This window comes from Lagopus muta, chromosome 20 (genome assembly GCF_023343835.1).
Source record: "Lagopus muta isolate bLagMut1 chromosome 20, bLagMut1 primary, whole genome shotgun sequence".
In the NCBI taxonomy this organism is placed as follows: Eukaryota; Metazoa; Chordata; class Aves; order Galliformes; family Phasianidae; genus Lagopus; species Lagopus muta.
In genome coordinates this window covers 6,653,957-6,666,861 of record NC_064452.1, presented here as the reverse complement: position 1 = coordinate 6,666,861, position 12,905 = coordinate 6,653,957, and the positions used below count along the sequence as shown (strand labels likewise).

Here is a 12,905-nt window from a genome sequence, read left to right as displayed (position 1 = left end):
TGCCCTGAAAACACTCTGAGCCTGAGGAAGCTAATGTTCTAGCTTTAAATCTTACTTGGATGAAACGATCTATGAAGTCCCTCTCAATTTGCACCGTTCTGTGACTGCATGCTAGGATCACAAATAGCACGGTACTGCTTTACCTCGTAGCTCAGCTTAAGCTATCGCTTTAGGTTAGGATTCAAACTGATGTTTCTGATCATATGTACCATCACAAATGTATTGTTTGTGGTGAAGTCTGTTGGTATAAATAGGCTTCTTGAGGAGTTCTGTCCTTGTCCATACATGAGAAGTCATGCTTTGTGCTCCTTGATGTATCTAGATTTTAGTATGTGTAAGACAAACTAACGTGTAAGTTCAGCTTGCTGCCTGATGGGCTGGTTGGATATCCAAACAAAAAGCACTAAATTTTTGATGGCCTGTTTTCAAACTTCTTTCTCTTGCAGTCAAAGCCTGTACTCTGTGATAAAGCAATAGAAGAAACCAATCCAGTTGCCCAGAAACTGATAACTAACACAGAGAGTGATCTACAGCTTAGTTACGCCAAGCAGCGTCGCACCAAGAGTTCCATACTCCTGCACAAGGAGCTGGACTCCAGAAGCAAAAAGGCTGTGAGGGACTACCTGTATCGTGTGAATGAGGCAACTGCCGTTCTTTATGCCAGGCATGTGCTGGCATCACTGCTGGCTGAATGGCCAGATGATGTGGCAATAAACGAGGAAGTCCTGGATCTTAGTGGCCCAGCCCATATGACATACATACTGGACATGCTTATGCAGCTAGAAGAAAAGCAGTTATGGGAAAAAGTAAGTGGATTTCACTTCTGCAGGCGAACAAACCCTAAGTTCCATTCTCTGACTAACAAAACTATGTGCAGTTCCTTTTTTTAAACTATACAGAAACTCCAAAATTAAAATCAGTTCCGAAAAAGTAGTTGGAATCTGTCGGTGTCTTAATGTACTGATTTTGTTAACAGCAAATGAGAAAGCTGGCTCCTTGGAGACGCTTCTGTCACTTCTATGGGGAAATAAATCTTGTAGAGAAATTGGTCGCATAGGCAGTTTGTTCTGAAAGCTGTTTTTTGTTGGATCTCAATGTGTATATTGTAATACCTGCAGCTCTGCTGTTAATATGGTGGAAGTGATCTTGGAATTTTAATAGAATGTTGTAATGAAAATGTCAGCCAAACACTTTGCAGCAGACGAAGCGAATCAAGTGCTAGAATTCTTCAGAGAAGGAATTAAAAATAAAACAGAAGGCATCACTGCTGAAATGATACTGTGCTCTCATCTGGACTGCAGCATGCTGCCTGACTCCCTCATCTCATTGTATAAAACAATGTAGTTCAACTGAAAGAGATCTGCTGCAGGGTGGCAGGGGTTATTACAGCCATGAGGTAACTTGTATGCTAGGTGCCAGCTGGTTTTCTTGGTTCCTGGGGGAATAAGAGAGGAGGTGTAATAGAAATTCTGTTCCTCCTTCTTTGTAGTTCTGAAGCCATGAGCAGCATAGAAAAAGTAAACAGCAAGTCTTATTCACTGGCCCTCCCGGTAAGAAAACAAAGGAGTGTCAGATTAAGGTAGTCAGTGGCAGGTCCAAAACAAACCAAGAGAGCTGGGTCTTGACACAGTGTGTCATTAGCGTTGGTGCCACAGGGTGTTTATATAGGATCAGAAAATGACAGGATGAACTGCTGCAATGAAAATCTGTTAGGGCATATAAAATGCAAAGGCGAGGCCTCTGATTTAGACTATTCTGCAAGTTTGTAGAGGCAAAGAATGCATTCAAGGAACTGCGCTGCGTACTTCCTGTGTTTTTACATTCATTTTTTTTCCAAAAAATCTCTAAGTGGCTGATTTGGAGGTGAGCCTTTTGGTCTGAGCTAGCCTGACTAGCTTTATTGGAGGAGTTAGAAAGCTGCAGGTAAAGCAGTGCAATGGGCTCCTATATTGACCAGTACAGGACCCTGAGTAGTAAGACTCAGGATGAAGAGCTTAGAGTGAGGTTGTTCTGCGTGACCACTTATAATATGTCCTGTTAGATTCAGTGGCATTTACTGGTATTTTTCATGACACAGCTCTTGCATCTAGCTCTTCCAAACACTGCAGCCACTTGATCATTCTTTTTTTACTTATGGACTTGTATGTTTTGAAGGCTGAAATATGTGACGTGTTCTGTTCCAACTGAAAACCATAGATAGGGAAGTTATTTAGTACATTAGCAAAGTTTTTAACAACCTTCCCTGTTTCCAGCTTCATTTTTACTTAGAATTACTCTATGAACTACCCTTTGTTCCTAGCATTTGTGGAAAAGATGTGGCTAGGAGCTGTGAGACATCACTGAATTTGTCTTTCTTGCTGGTTCCCTGAGTTTCTCTTTGACTAGAAATGTGTCCATCATCAGCATGCGAGTGCACCCATGTTGTTTTGATAGCAAATTGTGTTTATGTGATGTGTTGCTTCTCAGATTCTGCAGAAAGTACTGCTTGGATGCAATGAGAGCATGCTGGGAACAATGGCACTGACAGCTTGCCAGTTCATGGAGGAGCCTGGAATGGCCGTCCAGGTGCGCGAGTCGAAGCATCCTTACAACAACAACACCAATTTTGAGGTAAGTTGTGCTTGTTTTGCAGCATGGTGGGATGATGTGACTTGAAGACAGAAATACCAAGGTGGTTGGAGCAAAATGTCACAGTGTTCCTGTGTATAACCATATGGCTTCTGTGCTTGGAGCACTTGGGGAATAACCTGTTCTGGAATAATTTTGAAGGCTGACTGCAGCCTTGCCCTGTAGAGAAATGTATTCAATAAAGCACTTGGATGTGGAAAAATCTGTAACTTAAATGGTTTTAATATGCGTGTGTTTGAAGCAGCACATACACTTAAATAATTTCAGGGCCTTCATGAAGAAATGTTTCCACCTTTCATCTGAAGGTCTGTTTCATTTGACTTATTACTTTCTTATGCCATTAGGTGGAAGCTAGGAGTGGAATTCTTTTTTTTTTTTTTTTTTTTTTTTTTTTTTTTTTTTTTTAATTATTTTTTGCTAATGCAAATATAGTGATTAGTATCTATGGGCAATCTTAGGATTTCTAACTTCTAACAACTCTGACTTCTGACTTTTTAAAGGCATGGAAACCTTTGGAATCTGGCAGTAGGACTGGTATCAGCAACAAATACTACCTTCAAAAAAGCAAAGCATTGCCAGTGATTAATTTTACACTTCTTAACACCAATAGGCCATGCTTTGCAGTTGTTAAACTAACTGCTGGTGAACCTAATGAAGAATTTTTTCCCCTCCCATGGAGGCACTGTAATAGTGCTCCTACCCCTTTTGTTTGTAAGGTGTGAGTTAAATAGCTTCTTGACAATCTAGTGTTACAAGATGCAAAGATCACATGTTTATTCCTCAGGATAAAGTTCAAATTCCCGGTGCTATCTACCTCTCAATCAAATTTGACTCTCAGTGTAATACTGAAGAAGGCTGTGATGAGTTGCTCATGTCCAGCAGCAGCGATTTCCAGCAGGACCGGCACAGCTTCAGTGGCTCTCCACAGAAATGGAACGACTTTGAGCTTCCAGGTGAATATGAGCTGTCTTAAAGTGCAAGAGCTGAATTGCAGAGGTCTGATACTCCACAGGAAAACTACCGAAATATGACAGTTAAATGTGGATGTTACTGACGTGTGGGGAGAAACTCGTTTTCTTGTCCCAGTCTGTTTGCTCTGACAGGCTTCTCCTGCATTTGCTTTTTTACAAATGGGCTTATCTGTTGCTCTGCCGCTTGACACATTCCATACTGTTTTACTTCTGACCTTTTCTTCCCCTCCTCACTCAGACCAGTCACTTAGCTACTGGAAACAAATTTTCATCTTGATTCCATTCCAGAGCAGTCCTTGTTCTGCACGATACTCACATTGTTTCTGCCTTGTCTGACTTTCCACAGGAAGCACATTTTTTTAAGCAGATAGGCTTATCTCTGGTCTCTGTGCTCTACTAGTGCTCAGAGCAAACACAGAGAGCGTGCCAATGCCTTGTCTCCAGTTGTTGCCACTGAGCACAGCTGAAAAAATCCCTTGCTTTGCTGACAAGCTCAGCCCATATTCTGTAAGCACATATTTGATAACATGCTTAGAAAATGCCAGCAGTCTAAGGGCTGTGTGGAGAAAGCTGCATGGCTCCCATGCTGCTTATGTTCAACTGTGTTAACCCACTGAGCTCTGGAGCTTTTGACACGTGTACTGTCAGTAAATAGATGTAGGAACTTCCACAGTTTGAGTTACGAAGTTCTGGTTGGAAATCAACGTGCATAGAAGCATTTTGGATTTTTATGAACTTTTTTTCCTTCCTCCTCTTCCTCCCAAATAGCTGCAGAGGTTTGCCAGGAAACTGAACTTTGAGGCCCATTGTTTTGGAGCAGCCTTGGCTGTGAAACTTGAGTTTCACCCTGTGAACCTTCAGCTCCATCCAAGGCTCTCTGGATCAGGTCTCTTGATTTCCCTCAGCAGCCTCTAGCTGATCCCTGGCACCAGGAGGCTTCTTTGCATCTGGGGACAGGGCTTTCTGGAGGCTGTCATTGCTGCTTAGGAGTAAGAGTGAGCAGTGACTCCATTTAGTGTGGGAAATGGGAAAATAGATGGGTTTGTTTTTTTTTGTTTTGTTTGTTTAAGTTATTATTACTAATTTTTAAAGCTTTGTGTTTGGTTTTCTTTACCCTCACAAATATTTTCAACATTTTTCATCCAGTTGAAACATGGAAAATTCTGCACCCAATCGTGTTTGGCCCAGAGTGATTTTTCATGTAATAGAAATCAAATGTAAGCTCTGGGCAGCTCTGGCATTGCAGAGCACAACAGATGAGGTGTTTGTTCAGCAGCACAGCTAACTACCAACGTTCATCTTTGTGAAGCCATAGGTGCTACAGTGAGAAGAACTTTCTGCATGTTCCACTGCTTGCTCACAAAATGATCCAACATTTTGGTAGCTCTTTGAGCATTGGGAGGTTAATCATTTTGGTTCCCTAAAGCAGAAGTCTGCAGTTTTGTTTGCTGACATGAAGAGCAATGCAACTGCACTTCCACAACGTTCTGCCTTTTGATGAATGGACAGTGAACTTGGCTGCCCAGGTAGAGGTTATTTCATAAATCACAGTTGATCCATAGCTTAAGGAGGAAAAGTGGAGTTGCACTGCGTGTCCATAACTCCCTCTTGTTCTGTGGAATTGGCATCACTGTGAGAGATGTTATCCTGCAGGCATTTGTGTGCAGCATTCTGCTTCAGCTCTATGCACTTCATCATTACAAAACAGCAGCAGATCATCACTTCCCTTGAATGATGACATCAGGGATGAATTTATTGTCATGAAAAACTGAGTAGAAGTCTGTTAGTGGTAGCAGACGTAGACACCAGTAACGTGGATGCCCTCCCTTTCCTTGCACACAGGAGATACTCTCTATTACCGATTTACTTCTGACATGAGCAACACGGAGTGGGGCTACAAGTTTACAGTGACAGCAGGTCATCTGGGGAGGTTTCAGACAGGTAAGCAATGTTTAGACTGCATCTGGAAGGACACCTTTCAGTTGTTTTGCCAAACTTGCTGTTATCTGGGTTTGGGTTTTTGGTTATTTTTTGACTTGGAATCTGCATTCTTCAGTGTTTTGGAGATACATGATTTGTCTCATTCACATTGAAACTTGACTGATGTCTCTTAGTTGCTGTGGCTTCATGCTGCAAATACCCAATCTTAAAAGAGATTTAGAGAAAACAATAATATTACTTGCATTCAAAGTCTCGTTGTATGACAGTAATTACACGCAGGATTTAGGGAACACTCCCAGGTGCCATAATTGGAAACAGATATCATTTTAATTGCCTTTTTAACAAGTAGTTGTCCATTAGAAGAGACTGTTTCTTGGTCTAATTTGTAGATACAGCATGGAAGTTAGTTTAATTTAGAATTTAAATGTTTTTAATGGAAATGATGCTGACTTGTAATCAGCAAACCCTACTGCGTATCACACGATGCTGAGGGCCTGGTTTTGGTTATCCTTTCTTGGGCAAAACTTTGGTTTGTTCTGTGTTTTTATTCTTGCTAGAACAGCGCTTTGTATATGGAGAGAACTGTGGGTATCCCTACAAAGTAAAAACAGTTCATTCTTTTTATCAGGGTTTGAAATCCTAAAGCAGATGCTGTCTGAAGAAAGGGTAATTCCTCACCTCCCGCTGGCCAGGATCTGGGAATGGCAGGTGGGGGTGGCGTGCCGTCAGACCGGCCACCAGCGCCTGAAGGCCATCCACTTGCTCTTGAAGATCGTGCAGTGTGGTGCCCAAAGGTGAGCATGTGATTCTGCACTTCACACCATGTTTGATTTGTACCATTGCACAGCCTGACAGTGAGTTTCAGGAAGGATTGGTGTGCCTGGTGTGGGTATTCCTGCTGGAAATGGGGGGGAGGACGTTGAGACTTTGTAGTCTTGAAAATGTGTGTGGCTGCATTAACTCAACAGCTCAGTATTGGTGCTGATGCTTATCTCAGTTGTGCCCTTTTGGTTTAGAGCAAACCAATGAAAAGACACCATTCTGCTTGCATACGTGGATTAGAGAACACAGGTCAAAAATTGTATTGTATCAATTGCATAGAATTACTCTTCTTAAATTTTTAACACACCAACCTGCATTCAAGTCTGAAAAACTGATTTTGGTACCAATATGCAATATCACTGATTTAAGGTAATTTCAAGCTGCTTTAGTTTTTTGGTGTTATTTGTATTGTTTTTCCATCAGAGAACATCTGCTTTGTCCTGTGGACACCCGATTTAATCACTAAAAGAATAAGTCCATGTTGTGCTCACAACATTTTTCTTGTGTTAATCTGCTGCTAGATTCCCTCTCCCACTACTGAATGATATTTATCATCCTGCCTGCGGAATAAATGATGTTTGAATTGACTTGCTTTATCTCAGGAGTAGGAAGGAGGCAGGATTGGAGCTATTTGTAATGAACACTGCCTGCCCAAAGCAGGGGTGTCAGCTGCCCTGTGATGGAGCTTGGTGTAGTGCAATTTCAAGCAGTGGAGCTGGAGCATTAAGCAAAAGGATGTATGTGGTTATTTTAAAGCTTTCATTTGAGGAGGCTGCTGAGTTTTAGAAAAGTCATTTAGATACCTTCATGGATATGAGATTTTCTTCACTTCACTGATTCAGAATGAAGCTTGCTGCACTGAAACACCTGACTGAATTTAGATCTTTTAAATGCTTCTACTTCTTCCTTCCTTTATACGTCTAACGTTCAAAATGTATGGTTTTGTTCTTCTAAACTGAGGTGGTGTGGGCGTGTTGTTTTTCCTCAGAAGGCATCAGATCATGGTTACTCACTGCTTCATTTCAATGACCTTTTTCCAGGGACTGTGACCTCACGTTGCTGAAGCCACTTTGGCAGCTTTTCACCCATATGGAAAACAACATATGTCATGATGTGACCAAGCCTGGTATTCTCCTTCCTCTTCATCGTGCACTTGCAGAACTCTTTTTTGTTACAGAAAACAGAGTTACTGTAAGCAGTTCCTTTATTTATATCCCTCCTCTCCCCAGGGCTGCAGTTCAGTGTCAAACTAAATGTGGTTTTCCTTTATCTTGGCAAAGTACTTGAGAGCTTTTGTATACTTGAGAAATAAGGGCAGCTTTTTCTTGTGGAGTCTGGGAGCAAATTCTAATAGAGGGGAATAATATAGTTGCCTTATTCATCGTGAGTCTTTGGTAACAGTCATGACTTTTCCTTGGGCAGTTAAGGCAAGATCTGCTCTTAATTATGAGAGGAATGCAGATCTAATGATTAATTTGAAGGGATGTGAATGTGATTCTCTTTGGGTTGATTTTGCCTGTACTGTCCGTTATGAACCGGTTTCTGTGATCACAAACTGTTCTGGTCCAGGAGTCTTGTGTGTAGTTCAGATGCCTTTGATCAGGACTGCTACAATAATCAGCATTTTAATGTTAATTAGGACGATGTCTTTGGTAGAAGTGTTGGTGCTCATTAAATGCTTTGTGTTGTAGGAGCTTGGATCTCTACAGGAGTATTTGCTTGCCTTAAATTCTGAAGATCATCTTCATCGCTGCACAGCACAGGTAATAAAAAGGCTGCACAACTCCAGAGATGCCTTTTTGCAATGTTGTCTGGCAGACAGAAGTAGCAAATGGTTTCTGATTGCACAAAAGCAGATAGAAGCAGGGTGGTGTTTTAATGATTTCTGTGGAAATTCATGCCAGGATTTCTTTACATTTTTGATCAGGGTAGAATATTTGATGTGACTCTGTGTTTTTTTTTTCTTCTCCCTTCCAGGCCCTGAGAAACATTGCTGCTATCAGCCTTGCCATTAACTATCCAAACAAATCAACAAGTTTCTGGAATGTTTAATACTGGCTCAGGCCGGAGTGCATGGGATAGAGTAGTTTGTCCATAGGAACCTCGGAACAGACATCTTAACTCCGTTCAGGAAAAGTTCCTTCAGCTTCAGTGTATGAGCACTCTGCAGCCTTCCTTCCTTCCACCTTGATGTAGAATTTGTAAAAGTAAAAGCGCACTTTGATGAAAAAGCACATCTTGAAGTAACTCACGCGTCGCCTACAGTTATGTATGCACATATTGTAGCATGTTAGAGTAAACAAAGCAACTTTTGGTTTCATTCAGAGGAAGTAAACAAAAGAAGGTAACTGAAGTATGAGAATGGAAGGCCCCCCCGCATTGGTATCATCTGCTCCCAAGGAAAATTGATTGGTGGAACCTGAAAACTTTGAAAATGTTGCTCAATTGAAGGATGCCATCAGCAGCATCTATTTACCAATGGAGTGAAATAGACAAACCAGAATCTGGTGGGCTGATGTGGAAATGGTCCACACTTGAATCATGCCGTGCTTGCTTCTGCTTTGAAGGCTACTACATGGGGAAAAAACTTTTGATTAATGGTAATCTACAGGTTGCAGAACAAATTCTGGGTGATTGCATAGCAGTTAAAGGATTCCAGAGCATCCTTGTGCAAGAGATCGATGTTTCTCCTGTTCTTTGACTCGATCAACTGGATCATCTGTTCTTACCTTTATTTATCTCTCATGGTTTATTCCAAATAGTACAGATTGCAAAGGCTGGCCTCCTTCACTGAGCAGTGCTGAAATGAGGACTGAGAAACTTGCATATTTCTCAAAGGTCGTATCATTACAAGATGTTATTCAGGAGAGGTTTTTGTTTTACAAGTACTGGTGGCATACAAAGGGCCTCCTCAGCAGTGTTGGGAACTCGAGCTCCCAGCTCTCCGGGTGGGAGTTAATGATCAATCTCATCTTACCTTACACAGCAATAACTGTATTAACGGACATGGAATGAATTGCAGACCTTCTACACTGAAATAAATTGGCTTTTTTCCTGCTCAGCTACGCTGGTTTTTCCCTTCCCAAAGAGTACAAAGAACGTGGAAGGATCTGGGGATGTATTTTGTATTTTGTCTTGTCAAGTATGAATTCAGAGAAACTCCTAACGATCATTATTCTGTTCCCTTCCTCACTTCAACATTAAACTCCTAAAGAGGCAACCAAAATCTTCAGTAGTGGAGTAACTGTCTGTAAGTTGGGTGATGGCAAGGCTCTGTCAGAAGGGAACATGCTTGGTGCCTCAGTGTGCACTGAGCACACGAGCAATGCTTTTGTGAACAGCCTCTGAATGGATGGGTTTACCAGCTGGGGCTGGACGTACTTTAAGGGTGGTCCCATCTCCCTCTGGGAGGGAAATGCTCAGTGTGCTTCCCCCTTTCCTTGGATGACCTCTAGTGTTGTGGTTAAAGATGTATTGGCTTCTTTCTGTTCAGCCAGGGGACTGGAAGTGAATGCTGCTGCAGGAGATGATGGTGAATCAGGCTGTCAGTATTCTGTCTGAAAGACTCAAAGCTGAAGACCAAGCAGTGCGGTGCTGAAGCCATTTCCTTCAAGAATGGAGAGGCCCTGTTAGCCTGTGTGAATGCCAGAAGTCAGGACAAACATACCACTTATCAAAGGTGGAAAGGATGCAGAGAAATACTGCTGTGAGACCCCTCCTCAAACGTACTGTAACTGAAAGCTGAAGCTCTTCCTTCCAGAAGGAGCTCACGATGGGAAGAGAATTACCAAAGTTGTGGCGTATCTTTAGCGTGTGGATCGTTTTGTTCCCACATCCAAGCAATGCACTGGAGTTTGCAGTCTCACTGCAAGGGTGAGAAACCAGCTGCTTCACACGTTCTAAAAGCGTGAGCAGATTCTGAGTTGCTGCACCACGAGATGCTCGGTGTGCTTCAGGGACAGGTGAGCTTTGTGAAATTGCTCTTCTCGAGCAGTAGGACTTCCTATTCACTGCCTCAGTGTGAATCCGTGGCCAAGCAGCCAGGGATCTGCAACGGGCTGATTTGCTAGGGCATGTAGCATGCTGCTGAGATCTTCCTATGTTTTAGTCCGAGAAGGCTTTTTCTTTTTTCACATCAGGGATGAAGACTGTAAATAAACCATTCGTAGAACCTGCGATGGCTCTGTCATAGTGGCGTTATTTCTGTTGGACTGCCTTTTTGCTTTCTGTCTGAAGACATGAGGCTGCGAGGAAGACCAGGAGTGGCCAGTGATCCTCACTCGGCGCGCCGCTTCCTTACTCTACCAGCAGTAACTGGCCTTGAGAGTCACCTCCTTGCCCCGAGGGACTGCCTGGAAACATTGTCCACTAACTATTATTTCTACCCACTAGATGGAACTGAAGGACTGTGACCTGAGTTGACACTGAATCTGTTGCTGCCTTACAACTTAATCATTCATTACAGATTTTTACGAGACAAAAACACTTGATGTTTCTTTTTTCCTGATAGTTTTCAAGAGGATGAGATTACCGACAATGAATATTCGTGATCAGTCGTATATTGAAAATCCCCCAGCAGTTCCGAATGGATGGAGATGTTGGTACTACTGAATAGTAGAAAACTGGCTGGAAAACAGGAATGCTGAAAAAAAATGTGCCTAATATTAAAAAATAATAATAAAAGTAGTTGTCCTGCCTGAATCACCTCTGATACGTTTAGGAGAAACCACGTTGTTCGTAACGATACCTTTGACTTGCTTTCATTAAACACTTAAAAAAGAGAGTTTTATAATTTCTTTTAGTACGGGTTTACTACTTTGCGATTTTTATCAGTTGTTTGAAATATATCAAACCTTTCAATTTATTCCAGTTCAGTTCAACATGTACAAAGAAAGCTACAGATGTGGGTAAAATATGCAAATGCAGAGAAATATATTGTAAAAATTCTATAAAAACAAAGCCGTGTAACGCAGTGTCTGTTCTTTGTTTGCTTTTCTTTTCCTCGCTGACTGTTAATTGCCTCAATGTGCACTGAGACACCCAAGGTTCCCCCATGAATCTTCATTCTCTGTGCCTGTAAGTAAACCTGCTTGTCCTCGTGCATCTGCTCTTGCACCAAACTATGCAGGACACGTAGGACTGGAGTCTTCTTTTAAATTCCAGCCTTGCTGTTTACATTCCAGCAGCCTTATCCTAAAAACAAAGTTTTACCCTGGCTGCCCCTTGGTTTCGGTGCCTGAGATGTTTACTGAAATCAAATCTGGGGCCCCGGGTGCTGCCCCACGTGGGGCTGAGATGTGCCCTGTACCGACAGGGCTGTCAGCAAAGGTGCCCACCTGCCCCCATTGCTCAGAGCTCATGTACTGAGCCCTTTCTACCAAGGAAAGCACAAGTAACAGAAAGCTGCTCCTCAGCTCAATCCTGCTTCCCTGTCTGACCTTCTGTAAATCTTGCTGGTTTTTTAATGTTTGCAGTGCCAATACACAATATTTAAGTTTGCATTGCGTGAAAGCGAGGGGGGGGGGGGAGGGGGGAATCAGTTCTAGAAAAGCTAAAGAAATAGGAAATCAAAGTGACTGCCAATATTTGTCTTCTCCAAGAAGAAGTGTGATGGCAGCACTGCTGGCAGGAGGAGAGACCTCCCGTGTGCCTATGGCCAACTCCAGGGGCTGCAGTGCTTATCTCTGATTGAACTACAGGAGGAATTAAGGTGTGACTTAACACACGTTCAGAAGCAGGCTTGGGATGGGTTTTATTGCCCTGCAACCCAAGCACAGCAGCTGATAGGAACTTCTCAAAGCAGTGTGGCTTTCTCTTGTGCCCATTTGCAAAAGCACCAAAATAGAGCTGAGTTCCTGAGTCAGGAGCAGCACTGAGTCAGGAGCCCTTCAGCTCGGGATGATCTGCAGCTCTTCCTCACATCACCCACCCACGGCCATTCATTAATCAGAAATGTCAGTGGTTCTGCTCAGACCTTGGCGTCGCATTGCTCTGATTGGGCTTTGTTCCTTCCCAGCAATTCTCCGTACTTACACAAATGTTTCCATTCCTTCGTTGTATGAGAGTTAATAATTAAAAGAGGAAAAGAGCTCTTGGCGTTTCATTGGCCAGTTTGGGATTTTATAGCATACCCTTCTCGCCTTGCTTTGAAAAACCCCTGTTTTGTGCTCACAACACCCCACGCCGTGCCAAGCATGGGGCCTGGGGACACCTCTACTTCTTGATGGCATTTTGCAGGGTGTGCTCCGGGCTCCTCCGTTCCAAGAGTGACACGAATCTCCACCCGGGGAGCGCAGTGCAGCTGTGAGTTCATTCACACCACAAAGTCAAAGGGTGGTTCCACTCCTATGTGAATTTTGCACTGATAACGCTTAAGGCTGCTGATGGTTTATAGCTTTCCTTGAATTAAATTTGCATGGAGGCAAGAAGGGCTGTGCATGGAGGAGTGTGTCCAGAAGGGCTCAGCATGGTGACACAACCACCGCCACTCCCCAGCAGTGCCATCACCACCGTCGGTCCCCATAGGGCGCAGGAATCCTAAGA

General features: G+C 42.9%; 1 protein-coding gene across 2 annotated transcripts in view; it reads left to right on the top strand.

Annotated features, from left to right (window-relative positions):
• The window catches only part of ZZEF1 (zinc finger ZZ-type and EF-hand domain containing 1), a 53,660-nt gene extending 42,249 nt beyond the window's left edge, over positions 1 to 11,411 (top strand). The window contains exons 48-55 of one of the 2 annotated variants that reach the window (XM_048967042.1): positions 447 to 806; positions 2,467 to 2,610; positions 3,413 to 3,581; positions 5,442 to 5,540; positions 6,169 to 6,334; positions 7,403 to 7,553; positions 8,054 to 8,125; positions 8,340 to 11,411. In XM_048967042.1, coding sequence (XP_048822999.1) covers positions 447 to 806; positions 2,467 to 2,610; positions 3,413 to 3,581; positions 5,442 to 5,540; positions 6,169 to 6,334; positions 7,403 to 7,553; positions 8,054 to 8,125; positions 8,340 to 8,414 — 1,236 coding nt within the window. In that variant the 3' untranslated portion in view covers positions 8,415 to 11,411. The remainder of the gene's footprint in view (positions 1 to 446; positions 807 to 2,466; positions 2,611 to 3,412; positions 3,582 to 5,441; positions 5,541 to 6,168; positions 6,335 to 7,402; positions 7,554 to 8,053; positions 8,126 to 8,339) is intronic. The other variant, XM_048967043.1, reaches the window with a different exon arrangement.
• The last annotated feature ends 1,494 nt before the right edge of the window (positions 11,412 to 12,905 follow it).